General features: G+C 41.1%; 2 protein-coding genes and 1 long non-coding RNA gene across 4 annotated transcripts; 1 reads left to right on the plus strand and 2 right to left on the minus strand.

The window, feature by feature from the left end:
* The first annotated feature begins 10,417 nt into the window (after nucleotides 1-10,417).
* LOC108041377 lies at nucleotides 10,418-25,302 on the plus strand. 2 transcript variants are annotated; one of them, XM_017119292.2, is made up of 8 exons: nucleotides 10,418-10,650; nucleotides 11,842-12,355; nucleotides 22,198-22,283; nucleotides 22,346-22,595; nucleotides 23,299-23,977; nucleotides 24,039-24,172; nucleotides 24,241-24,381; nucleotides 24,436-25,302. In XM_017119292.2, exons 2-8 carry the CDS (start codon nucleotides 12,057-12,059, stop codon nucleotides 24,599-24,601), a joined length of 1,755 nt encoding a protein of 584 aa, XP_016974781.1. In that variant the 5' UTR covers nucleotides 10,418-10,650; nucleotides 11,842-12,056; the 3' UTR covers nucleotides 24,602-25,302. The 2 variants fall into 2 exon arrangements, with proteins under 2 accessions (XP_016974781.1, XP_016974780.1); XM_017119291.2 differs by having other exon boundaries at nucleotides 11,885-12,355.
* Nucleotides 17,586-20,158, minus strand: LOC108041375. The gene is made up of 2 exons (XM_017119290.1): nucleotides 19,273-20,158; nucleotides 17,586-18,818 (listed from the first exon to the last, which is right to left on the minus strand). The coding sequence occupies exons 1-2, from the start codon at nucleotides 20,068-20,070 to the stop codon at nucleotides 17,586-17,588; spliced, it is 2,031 nt and encodes a 676-aa protein (XP_016974779.1). The 5' UTR covers nucleotides 20,071-20,158.
* LOC108041378 lies at nucleotides 21,258-21,802 on the minus strand. Its single transcript, XR_001769128.2, has 3 exons — nucleotides 21,750-21,802; nucleotides 21,586-21,691; nucleotides 21,258-21,521 (listed from the first exon to the last, which is right to left on the minus strand). It is a non-coding gene; the product is annotated as an uncharacterized LOC108041378 (long non-coding RNA).
* Nucleotides 25,303-25,461: the final 159 nt, after the last annotated feature.

Below are 25,461 nucleotides of genomic sequence, written 5' to 3' on the forward strand. Positions count from 1 at the left end.
TGACGCTTTTATGCTGCAATCACGTTTCTTCTGCTCCCTTTTTTGTACCGCTTTTATGGTTTTTTGTTTCATATGCAGTGAAATTTTATGATTATTGCCAAAGCGACAAAAAGTTGTGCCGCAAACTTTTACAGGCGTGTGAAAGAGGATGTCCTGGGAAATGGGCCACAGATACCCTATACGCGTCGGTTTAAATGTCATGCTCCGATGCCTTCATCAGCCACGCCCACCTGCCGCCACGCCCCCATCCCAGTTACTCGTATCGCACCGCACTTTGCTAAGTAGATGAAAATGAAAATGACGACATCGCCACGTCCGGAGTGCATGAAATTTATGCAAATGCACGGAATTTGTATGAAAATTGTTTTATTCTATCGCGTCATTCCCACACACACACACACGCACACACACACTCGCAATCATAAAGCACGCTCGTGCCGTTGTCTTGTGCTTAAGCCAGAAATTACTCATACCACATGTTGTCCGACGTCGCCGCTGTCCCCATGGATCCTCATCCCCCCCCCGCAGTCTCAGTCCCATTCCCGATTCCCTCAGCCGCTCTCCATCCATTTGCCGTCCCGTCGCCAGTCGCCCGCTGTGTGTTTTATGCAAATTTTACCGCTGTGCGCAACAATGTTATTAAAAAATGATAACAAGCCAAGCACAGAGCTGAAAAAATGGTTGCCAGGCGACAGGTTTTCTAGGAATAGCAACTACTTTGTATCCTGTAGGTTTAGAAGTGCTTGAAATATGTGCAATTTATATTTATGAGTTCATGAAAAACTATAATTTGGGTTATTATTATCAAACCCATACGGAGAATAAAGGTTTGTATATGTTTAAAATTCGACGATTTAAGTATATATAGTAATTTGTTTTTATTTTAAATAAATAAGTAAAAGAATCTTATCTATTATATTTATCCTGCAGAAAAACTAAGTCCTTCATTGTACTTTATAAAAATATTTTATTAAACATGAACTGAACTTCCATAGTATGCAAAACAAAATAACAATTTTTTTAAACAAATCTTTTTGAATACAATTTCAATTTGCCTAAATAAACTATCGCTGCCCATTTTTTGTATGGAAATGTTAATGTATTTAGGGAAATATTGCTAGAACAGATTCCAATCGACATCCCGTTATTTTTCGATAATATTCGATATACCTTGTGGAATATTTTATAGATAGTGGGACCCAACGACAACTGTCAGTTAGACGTTTGTTGCGGCTTGCCCCTTGTCAACTTTTTTAGTGTTGCTTGTTTTTGCCGCTCGTGATGTTGCTGTTGTCATTTGCATGCGTTGCGAGTGGAAGAGGGCAACAACAGTCACATCAGCTAGGAAATTATGCAGTGAAATATGTTGCCACAGCGAGGGAAAAACAAAACGAAACAAAACACACGACTAAAAACGCACAAAACAAAAGGCGAGCAGGGAGCCCAGTTAGAAATACACACACAATATATATGTATGTATGGCCAGAATGTGAATATATTTTATAAGTCTTAGAAATATGACAGACTGACGGCCGAGTTGCCAACATGGTGCCATGAGGTCGTCCCAAAACTCCCAAGTTGGCCGCGGAAGTCAGGGAAGAGTGGAAATAGGTAGGAGATCCTTGTTGGAAATGTAAAAGGCATGTCAGAAATCTTCAGCTCGCTTCAAGCGGCATTAGTTTTGCCATTTGAATGGCAAGCATTCCAGGAATGAAGTATTCCTGTTTTGCAGAGCAGGAGCCATTAACCAAACCGGCACTTGCCAGTTCTCCGACCTCACCAAACTGAGGTTACCATTTCAGTTTGCATTTACTACCGAATTTATCATTTCATCAGTGGCTTCAAAATAAAATGAATACAAAAGCAGGCTTATTAAGACATTGCTTGGAAATTATTTGTTTATTTCACTTCAAGTTATCAGGATTAAATGTCTGCAAGCTTACCTTTAAGTTCACAAAACATAATAAACTAAAAGGCTTAGGTATTAAGATAATTTGTAAATGGTAATTTATTTCATTTATGTAAAGGGGATTTCTAGATTGAAATAATTAAATGCATAAATTAATGAAATCTGTTAAGGAAATTATTATTTATTTAGATTATTTCAGTCCTTTTAATGACCAAGTGATTGCAGTTCAAGGATTACCATCGCCTGTCATTTAACTTAACAAACTGCTATTTGCAAATTCTAATACCAAATATAATGCTCTTGACTGATAGTATTTCTAAAATATTCACTCATTTGACTGGCTTTGTTTTATGCTGGCGAAGCGTTTAATTTTTGGCATTTTGCAGATACGATTGCTGCCATGGCTAATTACAATGTGCAGTTTTGAGGCTCTTTTGCTGGATTTCTGACAGGCTTCATTGCCAGAAAATCTATGGGACTGTGTGACTGCGATAAGCGCAACTGCCATAGATTCGGGGCAATCATTTCATTACACACTCTCGTCTACACTGGCCACATAAATGGAAGCAATTTAACTACAACTTTATTGTTATTGTGAGCAATGTTGGCTGTAATTTTGTAGCTTAAACCAAATCCAATTAAGTAACAAGCGTAAGCCTTTTTGGCAAATGTCGACAACGACGACACATTGCCTCGTTTAACCCATTTAATGTTGCACACACTGAAACCGAGAGCCAAAAGTGGGCGGTGGGCGGCATGGGCGGCAGGGGGCGTGGCAGGATGTTGGGGAGACAGAGACAGTGGCATGCCAAAAACCAAAGCTGATAATTTCAATCAATTTTAAGCCAGAGACAAAGCGACATAAGGGTAACCAATTTAGCCGTTTCGCAGTTGACTGCCTGCAATTACCAAACTGAAAATTCAATGGAAATTGAGTTGACTGCACATCTCTTCGATGGGTAAAAACTTTAAAGAGCGCGTAGTGATATTAAGTAACTGGGTAAAGTGGCTAAAACTTTAGAAAAGTTCATTTCTGTGGCCTGGCCAGGTTAAAACGCAAATAAAAATATTTTAAATTTCATAAGTTAGCCAACAATCTTGCGAGAATTATGATCAAAACATAAAATTTCATCCATTTTGAAGCTCGTAAAATGTTATTAAAGTGGAATTTAAATTAACACAAATTGGAACATTTTTTTTATAGTTACTAAAAAGTTTTGTGGTTTGGTAGCTTTTGAACTTTGTGGGGGGTCCAATAAAACATGAAAAAGCATAGTAAAAATAATAATTATAACATATTTGCTCATTTAGCAAATAATCAAATTAAATAACACCAATTAAACTAATTAGAGTTATTTTATTTACCCGAAAACTCTAATCAAAGGTTCTAAAACAGAAACCCAAATCAAAAAGCAAGACCCAAGCCAATTAGTTGGACCTTTCATGTGATAAACAGTTAGGCCAACCAAGAATAAAACCAAATTCCGAACGAGAATGAATTGGAAGTTTAAAATCTAAGGCTTTGTTGCTCCTGCGTTTTATTTACGCAAGACGGACCTCCAACGTTTTCGCTTTCGATCGTGTTTGAATGTTAAAAAAAACTTGGTTTTATAGCAGAGTTTAGACTTTCAGATACCCTTTAGTTTTTTTAAACCAAAAAAGTAAGTTTTATATTTAAAACTTCATATATTATATATGCCAAATTATTTTTAAGGATATTTAAATAAATTAAATATAATAAAAACATGTGTTATATTTTGTAGTGTATATATTTATAAAACCAATATAAAAAGGAGTATCATAAATTACAAATTAGACAGCATCACGGATATTCCTTTATCCCATTTGTTAATGGGTATTCTATAAATCCAAGGAGTCCTCAGATTGCGTGTGTGTTTTGGGCCAATTCTCGGTTTCTTTGTTTTGATCCCGATTCCGAGGGTTTTTTGTAGGTTTTTCCCCTGCTGCTGTTGTTGTTGTATGCTGTTCGTGCCTGCGGATGGCTTAATAACGTTATTTTTCTCTGGTCATTGTACTTTTAATGGCCAGTGGCAGCAGGAGCATCAGGAGCAGCCCAGAATCAGAATCAGCGGCATCGGCAGCAAACAAATCAAACGCAGACGCCGTTTTGCCTTTGGGCCAGTGTGTGTTCCTATTGCCAGCATTCGCATCGATCATGATCATTTGGTCGGGTGTTGTTTTTAGCATTTTTATTTATTTTCTTTTTGGCCCCCATCGAACGCAATGATGATGATCATGATGATGATGATCGTTATGGGGGTTGTCCCTTTTCAATGGGTTTCCGAACTCGATTGCCACAACTTATCGAGGAAGTTTCTCGGACGGCGGACAACGATGATCATGATGGTGGCGCATCGATAATGATGATGATGGAATATGTAGGCTCTTATAAACTTGAGCTTCTGGGTGGCGAAGCATAACATGAGCCCAGAAAGCTCTTTCATCGCATGACAGGCGGCCGAAACGTTTAAGCCAAAACGTAAAAAAAAGCGGTGAACAAGTTGAGAAATACAAAAAAATAACGAACCAGAAACACACAAATAAACGTGTATGGGCAAAAATGGTTTTAGTATTGATTTCGTATAGGTGTGTATGTCTGGCAGAGAGTAAACATCAGAATTAAAATATGTAAAACTACCATTAAAGTTTTGCATTGTTTATGCACAACAATCAGGAAATATCATTAACAACAAGCGAATTAAATTGTTTACATTGTCAGCATGACAACAAAAAAAAAACAAAAACAGGAAGATAAGAAAAGTTTTCAATTTTTTTGTTGGTTTTGTTGGCAGCAGTTTTTGTGTGTTGGCAAGTGTTTGGCTTTTAATTTGGCACGAAACTTGAAAAAAAAGTAATCTTGAAACGAAAGCAAAAGTTTCTTTGATGCAAGATACAATTTCAACTGCAGATTTGAGGGAATTTTGTAAAGTTGCGCATAAATATCTGAGAGATGAACTAGGGACATACAACGAGATTATAGTTTTGTAAATGTTTCATAAAGTGTGCAAAGTAAGTTTTCCTATGTAATTGGATTTCTGAGACATTTCTGATTTCTATATGAAAAATTTAAGTAAATTATTTGAAAGATAAGAAAATATTTTCGTGAAATACTGCAAAAGTAAGTTTTTGCACCTAACTGGATTACAAAGTCATTCTTGATTTCAACTGAAATTATTCAAAAGCAAGCAATTGAAAAGGCAATGCCTTATTCCCTACTTTGCCCTTACTCTCCTGCCTTCATTTCATCATTAGCATAAGTAGCAATATCCTTTTGCTTTCACAGAAAACAAAACGAGAGGAAAAACGTTTGAAAATGTACAATGGTTCGCTCAAGGCAAATGCACAATTCTACGTTAAATTTATCCCGCTTTTCAGGAAGAAAAAGAGACGGAGCCTAATGCAACTTTTGTGTTGGCGATGCGAAAAGATTTTCCGCTGCAATTTCCAGTGGAATGAATTGCTTGCCAATAATCCGCTGCGACAGTTGGCAAAAATGCAATTAAAAAATTTCCACTTTGTCGCTGGCAGAGAAACGGAGAAGGAGCTCTTTTTTCTTTTATTTTCCCCCTGGGCGAGTGTGAGTTGGCCTTTTCCGATTTGTTTTGCGTAAGTTTGACAGCAGAAACAGCAGCCTCCCATTTTCCCCCCCTCTTTTTCACGACCAACTGTAGCTAAAGCTACAAAGAAAATTCTTTCATTTAATAAAATGCGTGCCAAGTTGACAATTTTCACTGGGCTGTCACTTGAGCATAAGGGATAAGCCGAAAGTTTTGCAAGTTTTTGATTTCGCCAAAGCCACGCCCCCCGCCTTCGTTGTCAATCAGGATGGTGGGGGATGGAGAGGGGACGGGGTGTGGTAGCAATTTGTCCAAGCCAAAGATCCAGGTGTTTGAGCCTTCTTCGGCCCGCGGCAAAGTTTTTCATTCAAAGGTGTTGTAAGGTGCTAAAAACTTGAGCGTCTCGTTTTTTTACTCTGCCGTCTTGGAGTTGGCATGATAATTCACTGAGCGAGGGATGGATTATGGTGCGGATTTTGACTTAAATAATGCAAAAATGCAGAGTTTTATAAGTACAATTTTTAAACAAAGATTCGTTTAAGATTCTTCAATAACTATAATTTTTAACATTGAATAAAAGCCATAATTCAGGGGATTTCTGTTTTATTTGTGTTGTTGTCAGAATACAATTTTCAAAAAGATTTTCTCAGAATAAGCTTATCAGAAACTGGAGAAAAGAAAACCTTGATTTTCTATATTAGCAATTCCGATTTTATTCACTATGATTTAAGACATGAGATTTTCCTTAGATTTATAGGGATCGTGATAATTGGTCCAATAAGAGGATTTTCTCGGGCATCGTCTTTCTTTATTATTTTTATTCCTATTGCTATTCGTTCTTAATGTTTATTAATTGAGCTCAAATGTGCTAATTTATTTTCTAAACCAATTCATTTAAATTTCATAGCCGAGAAATCATTTAATGTTTGATCAATGTTTTCGACCTAATTTATGGCTTTCACTTTACGATACAAAAGTAATTAATAAGGCTATCGAGCTCTAATTTATATACTATTTTTTGTAGGCCTTCAAAATCGTTGACTTTTGAAATACTTAAGCTAAACGGAGATCTATTTTGAATATTGTTAATTTTTTTCAGAGCTTCAATACAACCTTTCGCTATAGTGTTTCGTATTTTTCCCATAGAGCCCACGCATTATCATTCTGGTGTCCATCCCTAGTGGTTCCATTTTGCAGATGCGTGTAAACAAATAATCTAGCTCCCAGGCAGCGAGTAGCGCCCAAGTTCAAACGAAGCCAAAGCCACCGAAAACATGTAAAAAACGAAAAGCCGGACCACACACGCCAGTTCCTCGAGAAGGAGGAGCAACAACAAAAACTCGGCCAGGTCCGCTCCTTCTGCCCCTCCTGTCCCCCCTCTTCTCCACCGCCTGCTCCTTGGCCTGGCCGTATTGATTATTGTGATCTGCCGTGTGCTCCGCTCTGGGGGTAATTATGCAGCCAGGGGACTCTTTGCGGGAGTAGGGTTTTCGACATGTCGGGAAACGGCGGGGATCGGGAAACGGGGGCTCGCCTGTCATTTATTTTAAACGATTCCTTTACACATGTCGGAGGCTTTCGCCGCCAACGTTGCCGCATTTATTGTTGCCGTTTCAGAGCCCCTCCCCCTCCCCCTCCTCCTGCTACCCTCATCTTCAGTTTTCAGCTATATAGCTACCGCTTTGGCTATACGTTGGCATGCCAATCATTTTGCGTTGATGAAGTGCGAGTGTGAGGCAAAAATGTTGTTCCAATAAGTTCAGTCAATGGTGCTGAATGCCAGAATGCCAAAATGCCAGGATGTTCGGCAGTCCGTCAGTTTGTCAGTTTGTCAGTTTGTCAGTTCCCAGTTCCTCTCAGTTGCCAAGCTTTCCCAGTTTGGCAGTCGCAAATCGCTGATCGATTGTCGGGAGCGGCGTGTTGACTCTATCGTTACACAAATGGAGCAGCTGAAGTATTGTGTCAACAGCAAAATGCACTCAATTTGATTCACGCGGCATTTACTGGTATGTCAGCAATTTAAAGGAAATCAATCAAATATTTTTCGGTATTTTTTGGCTGGACAAAAATAGTTAAAAGGACATAAAAGATTCAATTTTATGATTGTGTATTTCAATTAAAAGGGCTTAATTGAATAAATATTTAAAATATATGTGGATTACAAATTTTAGGTTAGCCAGTGCATTGCAAGAAACGTTTTGTTTTATTTACTTAAAAATAAATTGAAATGTTATATTTCAGTAAATGGTTTTTATAATGTATATTAAATTCGCTACCAAAAATCTTTAAGGCTCCTGCTAACTTATCGTTCGATCGTCTTGGAACAGGGGCATATTCAACTCGGCAGCTAAGTGACTTGTTCCACCTCCTCGCCAATAATTAATTTGTTGAAAATGCAACGCCGACGCTGGGCCACCATCAGCGTCATGGAATTGGAATGGTTGGGGGAATGGACAGACTACTCCGGACAGAGTCCCTTTGACAGGCGGGCAGCGGCCTGCATTATGCATGAGATTGGAACTCAGGGCGGGGGATGGATGGATGTGGATGTGGATGTGGATGATGGGGAATCGGGGATGCGGATCCTTGAGAAATGCGCTGCAGGGACGCCTTCAAGGTTGGCCGTTGTCAACTCTTGATAGCCTCTGGTCCCTTTGCCCCCCAATCCCCATCCCCTCCTGCTGCAAACTGCCACTGATTAAGTCACTAAAACTGCTGGCTGCTTTTCTAACTAATTTGCTGTTAATTTGTTGCTACGCTACGGCCAGACGCAACTCATTTCCTTCCTGTCACAGTGCAAAAATGTTGTTTTACTTGCCTTTTTTCACTCGCTTTGAGCTGACAGAATTCCGGGAAAACCCCCCCTATTCACACAAACATCAAAACAACACATAACACAGGTGAAGCCAGACAAATCCCTGGGAAGTCAGCGGGGAAAAAGGTAAAGCACAGCAAAAACTAATTTGTTTATATCAGCAAAATGCATAATATTGCCAGCAAAAATTTCATAACAAATTTGAGCTGACGTTAATGAGGTTTCAGTTCCGTCACATCTTAAATTGCAAAACAGGAACTACCAACAAATGTTTTATAAATGAGATACATGTAAAGCGGATGTTGTTTAGGAATTGTTTGTAAAAAACGTCATATATTAATTAGATCATTAATTGTTATTTTAAATATGAACTGAAGCAATTTAAATTGTTTTTTAGATTAAAATAAATACTTTCTTATTCATCAATTCTTTGAAACACCAGATCTGTCGTTCTTGGAAGTTATGCAAATATACTATATAAAATTTATAGATATATTTATATTTATTTATTTTAAGAACAAAGCTAAACTTATAAACCTCTTTCTTCCCTTGAAAAAATCCGGTTAATTAAATGTAATAAATAGTTGTCCTACAAATTCAATTCATTTTAAAGGTTAAATTTAAAAACAAGTAGTTGTTGTTAGGTTTTTTAAAAACTCAATTAAACATCCATCCCTTTTTTACATATCAAGGCTTAAAGGTGAAGGTATTTACCCCACCACCATGTTATTTGGTGATTTAATCCCCCAAATTTGGAGTGGTTCCGCACTAGTCCTTGCTTAGTAACTGATACAGCTGCGACCGGTGGCCCAAAATAGCTTTAATCGCTTGGGGTGCATGTAAATCGCAATCCCAGCTGCACATGCACTCGAATCGGCAAACACTCGGCTGTCAAAGCGTTTACAAGGCATCGCTTCATCGCCCCATCGCATGTTGCATCCACTCCGTCGCCTTCGCCACTCGGATCTAATGTTTATCTTCCGTGTTTCGGCCAGCTCCGATTTCATGTGGGGGCACTTTGCATGCGGATGGCTTTCGGGGGATACCCATACCCCCTTTAGGATTTGAGGGGGAAGGGGAAGGGGCAGAGGGGGTTGTTGCCAAGACGCGGCCGAGTGGCGCTCAATGTTTCCACCGAAAGTCACGTGCGGCACATAAAAAATCAACGCACATCATGTTATTCCACTGATTCTGGGCTCTTGTTCTTCTTCTGTTCTGGTTTTCATTGAAAACGAAATTCAAAAATCAAAAATGTTGGCGCGACAAAAAACAACACAAGCCATCAATGGGGCAGGCCCAAAGCAAAGGCATTAATTAAGGGAGAGCAAAAAGTGTATGCATTGTTTTTCTTATTTTTATACCCGCTACTCGTAGAATAAATGAGGTATTCTGTTTATGGGGATGAGTTTGTGGTGCCTAAAATAAAGTCTTCATTAAATTTTTTGGAATAAACAATTTAAAAAGTAGAAAAATGCAATATGGTATTTTAATAACAACATCAACGTACATATCTTATTTTAAAACACTACTATATAAGCACCAACACTTTTTACCGCGGACAATTTGGTATAAGTTAAGTTTTTATTGACAAAATATATCTTGATATAATACAATTGTTAAAATCTAATAATTTTAAAATAGGTAACCTATTATTACAATATATTTCATATCATATCGAGGTCTGAAACTCACTATAAACTATAAATCGGGAAAAGGTTCGTAGTGTCAAAGACTATCTTCTTATCACAAAGTGGTCCCATATTGCAATAGGTGACCTCATATGGCACTCAACGCCTGCAAGTATGCAATATATTTGGCATTACGACTGTGACTAGCGGGTATCTGAAAGTCGTGGCCCTTGACTTTGCCGTTCTTTCTTGCCTTTTTTTTGGGCTTTCTGTGTGTGTGTGCGTGTGGGGGAGACTTCGGGCCGTCTTCGGGATTTAGTTGGGGCCTTTTTCGTTCCTTGGCATCTGCCGGCGTCGCTGCCTCTGCCGCTGCCGCTGCCTGCGTCGACGTCGCCGTTGGCGGCGCAGTCGCTTCTTGCTCTCGACGCTCGGGCTTTTTGGCTTTCTTTGCGCACGACTCTCGGGCATTTTGCGTTTGCACGTCAAGGCAAACGGACGACGACGAGGAGCGCCGACGGAAACAGCGGCCAAGAAGCAACTTCCGTACCCGGGAAACGTGTCGCGTGTGCTCCGAGTGGAAAATACAGACGGGCTGTGTGTGCCGGTGGTGTACTGAGCAATAGGGAAAACCCGGCAAAAAGCCCGCTAAAAGAATCCCAACTATGCGTGCATCGACCACAAATCAAAATACGAATTTATGAAAAGTGTTTTCTCGCTAAAGTAAGAGTGCTCGTGCGTGGGCCATCGGCTAATTGCTCGTGCTCAGCCACAGGTGGTGTTTCGTCCCCGCCTCTCTGCCACCCACCACCCTCCCTCCCCCATTTCCACGCCCACTGGCCAATTGTTGCGGCACACGCAAATTCGCAGAACTTTAATTAAAAGGGGAGCCCGAGGGAAAGGTCAGCGGGCAGCAGCAATTAGCAAATCTAACAGTTCCGAGAATCGATTCACTGCAGCCCCCAATTAATTGGGCGCCCCCAAAACAGGCAAAGAATCAAAGGGAAGAACGCGTACCGAAGAGAAGAGCCGACGCACAACGTTACTCCCCCTAAAAAAAAAATTGTTTTTTTGTTTTTTGGCCATATTACGGCGGGCCAAAGAAGTTGAAAAAGAATAGTGGGTGGCGGGGGAGTGGGAGTTTTTGGGGAAGAGGGACAAAGACGGCAGGCGACGTGTGTCAAAGGTTTGACAGGCCTTAATTGTGCGGAGGACAGAAAATCAGGAGATGAAACGAGGGGGAAGTTACGACGTTGCGAAGGCTTCGTACTTCGGGATTTTCGGATTTACGGATTAGAACCGAAACGCAGTTTTTTCAGGGGAGGCAGGACATTAAACGTTGGCCGAAGCCATCACATTTTGTATCCCAACGCATTTATAAAGCTTCCTTTATAACACAATTTGCGAAAAGAAACACACAGACAATCTGTTAAAGTAGAGCGCTGATAAAGTATATTAATTTTGAGGAATTTTCTGCAATAAATGAAAGAAAAATAGAGAATGAAATTCAACTAGCCAACTTAATTTGAAACTCGGCATTTCATACTATTACGTTTACCGGCTTAAACAGTTTCTTGTTGTTCTTATTATCACAAGGAATAACTTTAAGAGTTTACTTAATATTATTCTAAAATTAGCTTAATAGTTCACTCACCTCGATTTACTAAGTTAACTGGAGATACTTTTTAAATAGGAAGCAAAGATGAGGCACGTTTTATAAACCAAAATAGTTGTAAAATAATTAGAATGACCCTTGACCTTTAACCATTTAAACTTAATTAAAATAGAGCTATAAATTTTGGGCTGGGACTTAGTTCAAATGCTTATTAATAATAACAAATTGAGTAAATCAATTCTAAACCAATTGGTTTGATATTAAATTTTCCTCCAATTTATGAACATGCGTCAAACAAGAAATAAATCGAATTTGCTGAACGGTGAATGTATTTAATTACAGTAAAAAATTGTATGTTATGGAGATCGAAGTGCCCCAATAAGAAATCAATTATTAATAAAACACTTTCGGGCAATTAAGCCACAGAACACGCACTCAAAGGTTGTGTTACACCCAACAAAAGAACAATATCAGTGAATAGTTAAATAAAAAGTGAACCAAAATCCTGGAAATCATGTTGCCCGGAGTGGAGCTGCTGCTGCTGCTCCTGCTCAGCCCGTCGCTCCTCGCGGAGATCTCCCACTTGCCGCTGGCCAGCAATCGCATCATCCTGGACTCCACGGAGCTGCTGCAGCCGCCTTTGAATCCGGACTCCAATGCTCCAATGCCAGCGGTTAAGGCGACGCCAGTGCCGCCGCAGAAGTGTCCTTCGCTGCAGCGGTACCGCAAGATGCTCAAGGACATCGACGACCTGGAGGACCTCTACGTGGACGTGCCCGTGCACATCGCATTGGCGGAGCGGCAGAGGAAGCGGTGAGTAGCAGCGGTGTTGGGATGACACGGGCAATGGGGGCAATACGGCTAAGTGCGATGGCGACGCCGCCTGCCACACAAATCAAATTACGGCCAAACAAATGCGAAAGATGGCCAGAGCCAAACTTAGGGGCGCCTCGCCACGAAGAAGCCGGCAGGAGCAGCAAAAAAAAAATAATTTATAACCACGACGTGTGGCTGGCCAAACAAAAAACCATCCACAGCCAGATTTTTTATAGTTCTCCCTCAATGTGTGTGTGTGTTTGTGAGTGTGCATGTGTGTGTGTTTCGGTGCTCTTCTTCTTTTTTGTCTAGTGTGCGAGCTTTTGTTGCCCTCACAGCTGCCGCCACACACCGCACACTGGCTTCAGACTCAGATTCTGAATTAAAACCTCTTAAATTGCGGAAAATGTTATACTTCAAGCTATCAGTTTTTTGGGGGAGAAAAAAAACTCAATTTTATCGTGCCTAATTCAATTTTGGAACTTTTGGACAACATTTGATGGGTAAAACCATTAGCTTCTTGGAATCGAAATCTACTACATTACGTTATATAAGTACATTAGGAGACAATTTTGGATAAATCAATAGAAATTATAATTTCAACAAAAGACAAACACTTTCAGATATCTTAGTTCTTTAAAATTTCTAGGTTTAAGCAAGAGTTAAAATACCAAACAAAAGAAATATAAATATATTTCTTTAGGAAGTCAAATAAACATCCAAACATTTTAAGAACGCAGTAATATAATAACGATTTCATGAGGTATAGTTCGAATGGCAGATAAGTTTTAATTGTATAATATAATTCTGCTTTAATTTAGTCAGAAAAAGACAACATTATTGGGTTAAGCCACAAATCTCGAAACATTTCAAATCGATTAGTGTAACTTAATGCATTAAGCGGCTGCTTTATTAAAGTAAATAAACCAAATGTCTGCTTTAGAATTATTTACTTTTTGTTGGGAACCCGATTGGTAAAAGTTTCGGTGTCACACCAGTATTGAATTTCCCTTGCCCTTTTAAAGTTTTCCATCAGCAATGGCCGATTCCAGCATTTTCCTGCACCACTGTTCCCGCTGCGTTGCACGTGGCGTATGAGTAACGTTCTTTTTTTACGATTTTCATTGGTTTCCGTTGGGCCGCAGCTTGGGCCTGGGTTAAAAGAGGCCCGTCACGTTTTCGCTTAGGCTCTGGGCTCCGGGATTTCAGTTTTCATCTTCTCCAGTGAACGTGCGAGCGGGCTTTTTTTTTTAGTTGTTCTGGAACAGGGAAACTAGAAGCCCTCGACTCGTATAGCACTTGATCATTTGCCACAGAATGCCAGCAAACATTCAAATTAATGTCGTGGTTTGTCGTCAACTCCTTTTTCGGTTCGCTTTTTCAATGTTTTCTTCGCTTTTTTCCCCCACTATTCCAGTGCATAGTGTGTAGTATTAGGCGACCCGGCGATAGTGCTCCAATTGCCCAACTGCAGATCGAGTGACCAGCTCGCGGGACTCTTGATTCTGGAGCTGCGAGATCTGAGATGCAGAACCAGAGTACGTGACGTTCGGCTCGAGTTGCCCAGTTTGCTGAGCGTGTGAAAAGGAGCGAGTTGGTGGCACAGCCAAAGAAGCTAAAGCAAAAATCGCGTTTATGGCGCGTGCAGCCATTAAGCGTTTTGCTAGAATCAGCAAGCCATTCCCGTTTCCATTCCCAGTCAAAGTCCCAGTCCCATTCTCATTCTCATTCCCGTTCTCGTTGTTATTCCCAGTGGCCCCGTGCGTATCCTTCCTTCCATACGCCAATCAAGGGGCGAGCGTTAATATTTTTGCGCAAACAAATCATAAATATTAATTTAACGACTTAATTCGACGGCGCAATATGCGCTCCCGTTCCCAATTCACAACTCACAATTCCCGATTCGCATTCGCGTTCGCAAGTCGATCATTCTCGACGCGGATGCCACTTGCGGCCACCTGTGGCACTCGCTGGCTAGTTCGGTTGTGGCAGCCAGTCACCCAGTCAGCCAGTCAGTGGCCTGAAATCAAAACAAACCCCAAAACTGCCGGAAAGGTGATTGTGTGGCTACCAAGCTAAGAATGCAGTCGACCAAGGAGATACCTCGTATTAAGGATTTTGAAAAACACTTTGTGACTTTCCCTTGAGGTTGTATCACTTGGTTTTAGAAGTGGTTCAGTGATGTACACATAAATCAAAGTTTATTTGTTTGCTTTAACGCATGACCTCGCGTTTTGGTTTTTTAATTAATTAGCCGAATAGATTTTTATTTGTTTTCCCATCTGTCAGATTTTTTTAACACTATGGACAAGGGAAAAAATATTTTTATTTAAGACGATTGTCACTAACTAAGTTAACTAAGTAAGTTAAAAAAGTCCTTCAAAAAAGTCTCAAATAACGAATATTTTCGGTCCCCTTTTATAATTTATTAATATTTTATTATATTCAACAAATATGGTTCAACACTAAAATATTATTTTAAACTGAATTTGAATCTATGTTAAACTTCCAAGATCTGTAAAGCTTATATTATTTCATACCTAATTGATTAAAGTACATGTATCTTATTGAAAATTGTTGCTTATAATAATAAATACTTAAAAAGTAAACTTATTTGGAATTGTTACTTTTAATTGTTTTACAGAATTGGGCTATTTAGATTGGCATTCACTATTATATATTTGTTTTCTTGTGTAAATTATAATTATTAATTTTCTTAATAATAATATTAAACAGTTTAATAGCAAATTAAGTGATTTAGGAGCAATTTGTGGATGTGAAACGATGCTTAAGCCCCGTCACATACTCAATTCCAGCACTATATTGGCCTTGCCCAAACGATTTGTGCAGGGAATGAAGGCAGAATGTTGTTAATATGTTGATGCTGTTGTTTGATTGTTGTTGGCGTTGCATTTTTATGTGCGCCGCAGGCTCAGGCGGTGTAAACAACTTTTATTGCCCGGCCCGACACTCGGCGAAAAACCCGCCCACGCCGCCCCCTCTCCGGGCTTTATGGCGTGAAACTATTTATTTGTAAGCGCATCAAAGGAGCCACAACAACAGCAAACAGCAAACAGCGGCTACAACAAATTGCCATAAAATGCGAAGCATAATTCTTTGTCCGTGTGTGTTTCGTTTTTGGCCTTTTCTGTTTTTGTTTTTGTTTTTTTTATGTTTTTGTTTTTTATGTTTTGTTTTCGGTTTTTAACTGAAACTACGCAGACCTTGCAGCGCATCGAAATTTCGCACAATGACCAATGCCCCATCATCAGCATCAACATCAAACTCAACATCGTCGTCATTATTTCGCGGCAACTTTTTGCGCCGCCAGAAAAGATCTCCTACGAGTGTAGTGGGTATAGTATTTTTAGCACTTGACAGAGTACGAAAATACTCGGGCGAGACTCAGTCCGTCTGCGACTGGGGAATGGGTATGGGAATGGGAATGGGAATCGAGATATAGTAGGAATAGGATTCGGAATCGAAAGAACCACACCAAAACCAAAACTAAAACCAAAACCAAACCGAACTGAACAGACAGAGGGGCGTCGCTCTTAGTCAGACGACTTCGCATCAACGCCATAGTTCAATAGTCTAAAATTTCCCCAAAAAAAAAAATAGACGCAACATTCAGAGGAAGGGAGAAGCAATTTTCAAATTACAGACACTAAGTGCTCACTGTGCCCATTTCGGTGTGAGTAATTGAGTGTGTCTTTGGTTCGCATTGTTCTCGGCGTGAATCACTCACAGAATCAAAATCAGTGTGTGCCGAGGCATAATAGAGATATCAAATAATTGTTATGTTCTTGCCCCACACAACAGGATCATAAGTGAAATGCGAGTCCGGGAAATGGGTGAGTGGGTGGGCTCTATTTACACTTGACTTCTCCGCCAGCGGATGAGTAATCCCCAGCACTCAATGTCAGCCATAAGATCCATTAATGAAAACAGATGATAAATTGTCTCAACAAGTTGCAGGCGGCAAAACAATTCCATGGGAATTTTCCAAACGAGAAATCTGATTTATGGAATATCTATTATCCCATGTATTCAATTTGAATTCTTAAAGATACATTTCGGAAATCCAAATAAAATGCCAATTTATTTTTATTTATGTAGGGTATTTATCCTTTATTTAATAGGCATTTTATAATGTTCATTCTTTATGGGATAAAATGTATTTTTTAAAACACTCTGAACAAGGAAAATATGTTCAGCATACTTAATTCTAAAGCAGTAAGATATGTATTGTGATGTATAACATTTTTAAAGTACTACAGATTGGAATGGGTTTTTTTTATACAAATAAAAATGTAATTTCATTTTATGGATTAAACTTCAATTTCTAATTAAATAGATAAAATACCAAAAGCTAAGTTCAAACTGAAAAAAAACTTTCAAATAAGTTAAAAGTAACCCCACAAACTTATATGGCTTACCTACTATTAAATAACTATAGATTAAGCTGGACATCAAAAATAGAACTTGCCAGTTTATATCCTATAAAAATCGACAACCAATTGAAATGGCATCCGAAGTAAATTACCGAATTTATATCCTGTAACTCACATAATTCTGTGAAAGTTGTCCCTCCTGCATGGAGCTACTTCCAATTCCATTTGGGATATTTTCGAATCGAAACTTGTGCCATCTGATATTGGCGCGATATTTGTTTGGCTGCACTGCAGTAAAGTAAAGTAACTTCCTAAGCGAAAACGCGACTGTGCAATCAGCGAATGCGCCACTTATAGGGATATCTGCTTAACTCGTTCTTTATCTATGTTTTTCGCTCCGAGTTTTCCGGCTGTGCGCTGTGCAGCTGGGAAAGCTGAAGCTGATTGTCAATTTGCGGAAAGCAGGACGAGGGGTGTTCTGTCTCACTCCCAGAAGAGGAACGAGACTCCCCGCCGTTGTTGTTTGCAAAAATAGAATTTTGTCTCTGATTTTAAGTATTTCGCGTGAAAAGTAACAGAAGCGACCCGAACGGCACGGACCAGACCCAGACCGTCGACCATAGACTGTGGAGTATAGACTATAGACCAGACAAGACCTCCAGACATTGGATGGAGGATGGGGGATGGAGTAAGGAGTACAGAGAGGGACCAGGACCACCAGTCAGAGCCAGAGTCAGTGTCTCTCAATTGCAAATTTATGTGAATTGAGTCAATTTTATCGCAGCCAGCTAGGGGAGTTGGTTTGGGTTAGTTTACTTTTGACTTGTTTGTCCCTAGAAAACTTTGCGTCGTTTGACTGGCGTAAATCGTACGACTGGAGCCACTTGAACTTGGCGCTGCCAGTGGCCATCTTTTGGGTCCTTCATCCACCTCCTCTGCCTCTGCCTCCGTCTCCTTCTCTTCCTTCCATTTTTCCTGCCCTGCTGGTTGGTTTCCGCGGTGACCAGCTGGCAGCGCCAATTCCGGATCATTAGCTCGCCGAGAAATGTGAGGGCGGCGCAAGAGATGCCCACCACCAGGATGCCGAAGGGTCCTTTCAAGTGCTCCGTGGTGAGGACAATGGCCGTGTCCGCGAAATGCGGTCGCATCTTATTGATCCTGTTCAGATATGTGTTGTTGTACCGAAAATCCGCATCGATCTTCTGGAAGATGCCCACATCCCGCATCAAACGGATGATGCTGTTGATCTCGAAGAGAAATGGAAAGCCCGCCTTCATGATCATCTGCAGTGGACTACTAAAGACATTGTTGGGAAAGGCGTATATGTCATCCGCCAGGGCACTCTGCATCGTGTACATCCGGTTGCTCAGGATGCACCGCTTGCCCCACTTCACCGCCTCCAGGTTCTTCGTCTGCGGAGCAAACTCCGGCGTGGTGTTGTACCCATTGAAGATCCACATGTCATCGTCGTTCTCGAACCAATCCCGACTTTCCTCATGTCCGCCATAGGGAATCCCCGCCTCGAGCACCTCCCTCAGTTCATCCAGTTGATGGAGGTGCCCGGGATCTTGAAAGGTGGCTATCATCTTGGACGTGTAGGTGGCCACCACATTCAGGCCATAAAGAGTTAGGGCCATGAAGAATAACCTGGTGCTCTCGCAAATCGGACGCTCTTGAATGGCTATGCTAATCGATACAGCCAGTGCATTAATGGCCGTTAAACTCAACTGCTGGAAGTACTTCGGTTCTGGCAGGACTGTGACCAATGCAAACCAGAACAACCAGCTGATTATCAGGATCAAGATGAAGCCAATCCAGGTGTACACCTCGAAGATACCCACCATCGCTTGCCAGGCGGGTCGTCGTTCGGCCATCTTGATGTACCAGGTGTGCGCATCCTGCAGATAGGTGTCGGATCCCCAGAAGTAATCGGCCACCTCGTTGTCCGGATAAAAGCCACCGATTATGAAGTCGCACTCGTTGTCCACAACTTTTTCCAGCAAGCCATTCCAATTGCCAGCGGTGTCCACTTCTCCACGTGACTCCAGAGTGCAGGTTTGATTCACCTGATTGGGGAAGAAAGTGATTAAGATATCGAAATTAAATCATGTTTAGGTATGAAATGTATAAAAGATAAAACTTAGAAAAAATTCTTCCTTACATTAGAGGAAAGGTACCCTGAAAAATTACAAATAGTTTGATTATTTTGCGGTCTCTAAAGATCTTCGAAGAGGAAAACTCTTTCCCTTAAGATTTCTATACAACCTTAGTATATTGTTAATTTTTTTACAAAAAAAGTACATAATGTTATATGTATTTATTTACACTTAATTAATTCTGCTAGACTGAAGTACTATTGATGGACCATTTGAGTCTTTTTAAATAGCAATTAAATTGGATGGAAATATAAAGAAAACATGTTACTTACATTTTTTCTGGTACAGTAGGCTGACAAACATGTAAGTTTATCTACATGATGTATGCAACAAATACAAGGCTTGTATAATTTTTTATACTCACATAGAAGTGCAGTCGATTTTTCATGAATCCCAGGATGCGCATCTCCAGGCCCGTGATGCAATCGGCCTCCACAAAAGGAGCCGAGATCGTGGCGCAGACGAAGAAGGTGCAGTTCCTGGGACTGAAACCGGCCACGTAGTCCAACATGGAGGCGTGCACGGCAGTGGAACTGGGATACAACTTGCCATCGTGGCAGTGACCCAAGCTCTGGACATTCAGAATCCTGCAGTCCACATTGCTGTAGTAGTCGTTGACCAACAGATTGTAGTCCGTGGTGGAGTCGGCAAACAGCAATGCCACTCGATGTACGTAAAAACTTTGCATTAGTGCGGTGAAAATCTTGGTGGCCACTTTCCTAGGTTTTTCCGCAGGGTTGTGGAAGAGGATCAGGAAACGGGCACCCGGATTCCAGGAGCGCATCTTGCTTATATAAAAAGCCATCAGACTGAGCAGACGCTCCACGGAGTCCACAATTATCACATAGTTATCCGTGAGGATGAGTTCCCCCATGTTTTTGGACTTCTTCTTTTCCTTGTGATCGCTGACCACTCGCATCTGGAAGAGTTCCTGCCGATGAGGCTCCCCGGGATCAGTGGCTGCCTCGTTGATCCGCTTGCTGAATCCCTCCTGGATCTGATCCGCCGGACTGGACAGATTGAAGGCGTGTGTCAGCATAAGATTGTAGGCCCTGGTGAATCGCTCCACTGGATTGCGATAGAAGAAGATTTGGGAAAAGCTATCGAGGCAATCGACTCCTGCCTTCCAAACATCCGGTCCAATATCCTTGGCAGGGAGCATGAAGATCACCGTGTTGGCCGTTTCATTCGAGGGATTCACTATTCCCTGACCCACGCCAAAAAGCTGCAGCAGGAAGACGATGGCACTTAGATAATTCCACCACATTATTGTGTCTGTCACGTTGCACAATTGCGAATTAACTGCGAGGGTGTGATTTTTGTTGGCCATACAAAGAAGTCATGTAAAGAATATCCTTCGTTTGAATAGTTGGGTATATCGGTTATGAAAAGTTTAAAATTTTTTAAAAATTTCGAAATATTAATTTTATATGTTAAGTAATTACTAAGGGTAGCTGACTTCAAAGATGTTTTGGGAGAAAATACATGCTTAAGAAGTAGTGATTTGCTTATAGTTTAGTGATTTTCCCCTATCAGAGAGTCCCGAATTCCTTTGTGAATCACAGCCTTTCAAATCCATTGAACAGGCCGGATAGAATGCATTAAATCATTTCGAAGGAGCCGAAGGAGCGCATTCAACTCTCGCCTTTGGCCGATGTTTGCCTTGTATAATTGACTGCTGTCATCGTGCCGACAACAAGGATGGCTGCAACAACAAACAATCGCCATTGCAACATGCAAGGCTTAAATTAAAGCAAATATTTGCTCAGTCGCAGCGGCGCCGCCGCCAACAATGGTCGAAATGCATTAAAACACTCCATCAATCCGAACCTTTTGGCAGGGCGGCCAAAAATACGACTATATGGCGCACTAACTTCTGTTCGTCCGGTTTGCGGGGGATGACGATGACGATGATGATGGCCCATGGCATGGCGTTGGCCGGAAGTAGCCGGTCATAAAAATAAAACTCGAGATGGCCGGCCATAAGCCAAGTCAATGAGTCATTTGCTGCAATGGCCATCCTGCCCCCTCCGCTCACATTGCCACTGCCACAAATTGCATCCTTATCCTTGCCCCGCCACTCGTGTGCGATTCCGTGTGGGTGTATCGCATCGGCGAGCTCATTTGTCTTAGCAGTTTGTCATTAGAAATATCGCTCGTAAATTTCGCATTTAATTACAATACAAAACTCGGCAAGTTGAGAAAGAGAAGACCACTGCCCAGGGGACTTGAGCTCAATCTTTTGTTGCAACAAAGTTGCAACAGCTTCGGCGAGAAGATGGATAAACAAAGTTGGCAAAAGGAAGTGGCAAGTCGGCGAACAGATACCCTTTCTTGAAGGTGATCAAATTAGAGGTTTTTTATAAAATATATTTTATTTGTTACGAAATATATATATCATTTGTGTTAGAATATTTATGAGCTACCTTTATAGATCATAAATATATATACTCGGTATTCAGACGTCCTTCAAGTGGTGTATTCTTTCACTCCATTTCTGTTTTCTGATCTTGCCTTACAAAAATGAATGGAGAAAAGAGGAAAGACGATTAGGTTAAGACGACCGTAACTTGTCAGAACATCCCAATCAAACTAAAAAAAATCATCAGAGATCTGGAAAAGCAGTGGATAAGGGCAATTAGTAGTTAGATAAATTAGGGAATTTGTAGGACCTTACCTCCTTCTTAATCCTGATGACACAATGGGTACAGACATTAGCGATTCCCGTGTTTTCGTCGTGGATATCCAGGAAAACATCTTTATCAATGTGCGGGGAATTCCGGCTATAATAAAAATTAAATTTAATTTAATTTGATATTTTATTTTTGATATTTAACGCACTAATACAAATCGAGTGTTAACCGGAAGAGCTCCCAAATGTAACTAAATTAAATAGAAATTTCTTTTCTATTTATGTTTTGACAGGCACATGAAATTGTGCCTTGGCCTACTATGATATTATTATTTAAGATCATAAATATAGAGAATTTGAGTTCGTCTTTAAACCAAGATTTTTAATGATTTCAATTGATTTGTCTTTAGATGTTCTCTGTTAATCTTGGTACATAGAATTAAGTCTATTTATCTCATAAAAATATGATTTAGGGTCAGCCAACTGACCCTTTTGGGCCAGAGTATGGCCAAAAGCCGCTGACTCATTTGGTTCAGTTCGGTCCAGACAGGCGGCAAAACAAATTGCGTGTGATAATTTAGTGTCATCATTTTTGACAAAGGGCGTTAACAGCTCACTTACTCCGCCCCTCAAAGCCGACTTCATCTCGTTTTGCAGATTTGTGCTGAACCTGAACGACTCGACGCCGCTGACGATTCGCTTTTCGGCGCCCGTGGGCCGCAAGATGTACTACAATCAGACAGGTAAGTCCGCCCCTCTGGAAGCGAAACCCCCCCACCTCACTGCACTGCCACCTCCTCTGCAGGAAACCTCCTCCGACCGGCGGCAGTGGCACCTGGGCCAGGTGTATCTGTGGGCAGCCTGGTGCTGCCCTGCGCCCTGCCCGGCCAGTACGACCTCTTTGTCCAGGCCCGCCACTCTGGAGCTCTCAAGGTGGACGCCCTGGCGGAGCATCCGCAGCACGACTGGCCCCTGCTCAATGCCACGCACCGGATCGCCATTCGCACCCAGAACCGCGTGCGGAAGCACGAGATGATCGTCAAGTGGGACAGGAGGTTAGTTATGGGGAGTTGGTAAAATGGGCAGTTAGGTCCAGAGGTAGGCAGCAATTAAAAGGGAAATATCAATGGAAGAATAGGAAGAAGGAGGGCTTGTTGTTTACTATTTTTATGCGCCTGCTATTTGCCATGGAAAAATATTCGAAAAACCTTGATGTTCGTACTTTAATATTTGGAAATATCAGAAACTACTTTCTTATTTTCATATTTTAATAAATATTCACTTTTATTTAATTAATGTACAATTTTTGATTTCTTCCTTTAACAGAAACTTGACTAATTAAATGCCTGTGCAGTAAAGTTAAAACCACAATATCTGTTGACTTTAATTAATTTGGCATTTATTTGTGAATAAGGAAGCCTATCAAAACATATATACTTGTAAATGAGGCGATAAAAGTACAATAACTTAACATAAATAAGATTTAAGGGAAAGTTATAGGCAGTTACACACGAATGAGATTTTAGCTAGGAAGGTATTGCAATCTTGTATCTCCCCTTAGATGGTGATATCACTGCTTAAGTAAGTGCTTTAATTGTGTTATTATTTAACTGATGTTAGTTAAAATGTTAGGAAATATTAAATGAATTTTAAGCACCGCCAAAAAGGCGTTAATTTATTTTTTGGATGTTCCCTGATTGTAACCCTAATAGGCTACCTAGTACTTTCTCATCGGAAGTTTATCCTAAATCGTTTCAGCAAGTTTGACTACCACGTGATGCACTATTGCCTGGTGATTCAGCGACTTGCAATGAACACTCCACGGAAGAGCTTCGCCAACTTCTGCCAGGCGGTGTCCGCCTTCGTGGGCCAGCGATCCATGACTCCCAGCTGCTCCGGTGGCAATCCCATGGACCTGGTCTGGGGTGCACCACCGCAGCGGGAGAGGAGACTCAATCGGCGGCAGAACCTGCACATCGTGTGCACGGGAAAGAGGCGCCAGCAGATGCTGCGTCGTCTTGTGCCCCGTAACAACTACCAACTAGACCTGTTTGGCATCCACCAGGCGAGGCAGAACCTCACCTTTCCACTTGCCAGTACCGAGGTGAACTTCAATCGCACCCAACCGCTGGCCCTGAAACAGCAGGCCCTGATGCAACTCAAGATCGGAGGACAACACGGCAAACAGGTGTACAGCTTCAAGGTGCCACAGACGATGCTCGAGGATGAGGAGCCCTTCATGCGTCACCTGTTGATTCCCTGCTCCGGCAGCGAGATCAGAGTGAAGCTACTGCGTCAGCGAAACGAGGTGGGCAAAACCGAGGCCTTCTACAGTCCAACTTATATAAGGCAAAAGGGAGTGACTCCTGGCGAGCGGTATCTAATGAGATTCGAGCCCAGCAACGAGGATGAGGCGTTGCGAGCCCAGAAAGTGATGGTAAGAGGGTCTTTTGTCATCCAAAACAATATCCCACAATCTATAAATAACTCTTCTTTAGGTGGCCTTGAGCAGCGAGGCTTTGTTCCGGGATTTACCCGAGCTGCCGCAAAACACCAGTGTTTTCAATGTGCGCACGAGGTGTAATAGAGCCACTATAGCTTGGAATGGTTCGCCAGATGAACGCGAGTTAAGGTAAGACTACAAAAGTGTTAGCTATATGGAGTATATTATATTATATATGTATATTCCTTAACCCACAGCTACTGCATCATAGTGTTCAATCTGCCGCAGCGCAATCGCAGTGTGGTGGACTCCACCAACTATTGCATGGACTTTGTGCCCAAAAGAGTGGAGCACTACAGGAATTTTGAGTGGATGACTTGTAGGGAGCGGCAGCAGAGGTGGGTTTTGGTATTACAATTTCTATATCATAGTATAACTAATACATTCCACAGTCCCGACAACATCGAAACGGAGACCATTCTGAACCTGATGCCGGGTTCCAGTTACCTGGTCTACGTGACCGCCAATCTGAGCATGGGCAAACCATTGCCCTACCAGGCACTCACCCTCCATATGGCCAGTCAATGTCTGGACGGATCCCACGAGTCCTTCTACTAGGAGTTACGAATTTCGGGACGTAACCCCCAACCCCCCAAAAACAAAAAAGCTTCGCTGCATTTTCGAATACAAACACTGAACTATCCGTCGTTGTAAAGCTACCTTATCCACTACGATTACTACACTATCCTACAAAAACTATGCTGGTTAAAAGACTATACACCTAGCTCCATATACTATATATATATATATATATGTGTGTATATATATAAAGATATACATATATACAGATGTTCGTGGCAAATGTTGTGTGAGCGAGTGAGTGTGTGCGTGTGACTTATGATTGTGTTTGCCATTTGATTCCAAGTATTTTTCGAGTGCTTAGTTTTGTAATTTTTAGCTAGCCGTTAATGTTTGTATAAACTGTTTCATTGGTTTTTCCCCCACTCTGCTTACCGGATAATCGTTTTTTAGATTTTAGCCCTAGCACTCCTAGTTTAAAGTTTAAAGTTAGTTTTCGTAGGCTTTTGCTGTTAAGTTTAAACCGTAAACAAAGAGTTTTGTGTAGTTCTTTTGTACATTAAGCTTACAGTTAGCTCTATATTAGATATATATTATATACCATTATATATGTGCGTTGAAAGCGTTGTATTTTTTGAAGCCGAACTTATGCAACCGAAAGGAGGACAATAAACAAATGTGCTATAAAAGGACGGGAAGTGTCGCAAATAAATGTGAAACCGCAGCTATGGAAAATCCGATTTTCGCAAGGTGTTTTACTCCCGCGCAAAAGCTTTTTGGGGCATGAATGGATGAGTGATTACCACAAATCGTAATCACTATAATCATCATCATTATCATCATCATCGTGATGATGGCGTGTGCAACGAGGTGCGCATAATAATGACAGTGGATAGCAA

Source organism: Drosophila rhopaloa, unplaced genomic scaffold, assembly GCF_018152115.1.
Source record: "Drosophila rhopaloa isolate 14029-0021.01 unplaced genomic scaffold, ASM1815211v1 contig_115, whole genome shotgun sequence".
NCBI lineage: Eukaryota > Metazoa > Arthropoda > Insecta > Diptera > Drosophilidae > Drosophila > Drosophila rhopaloa.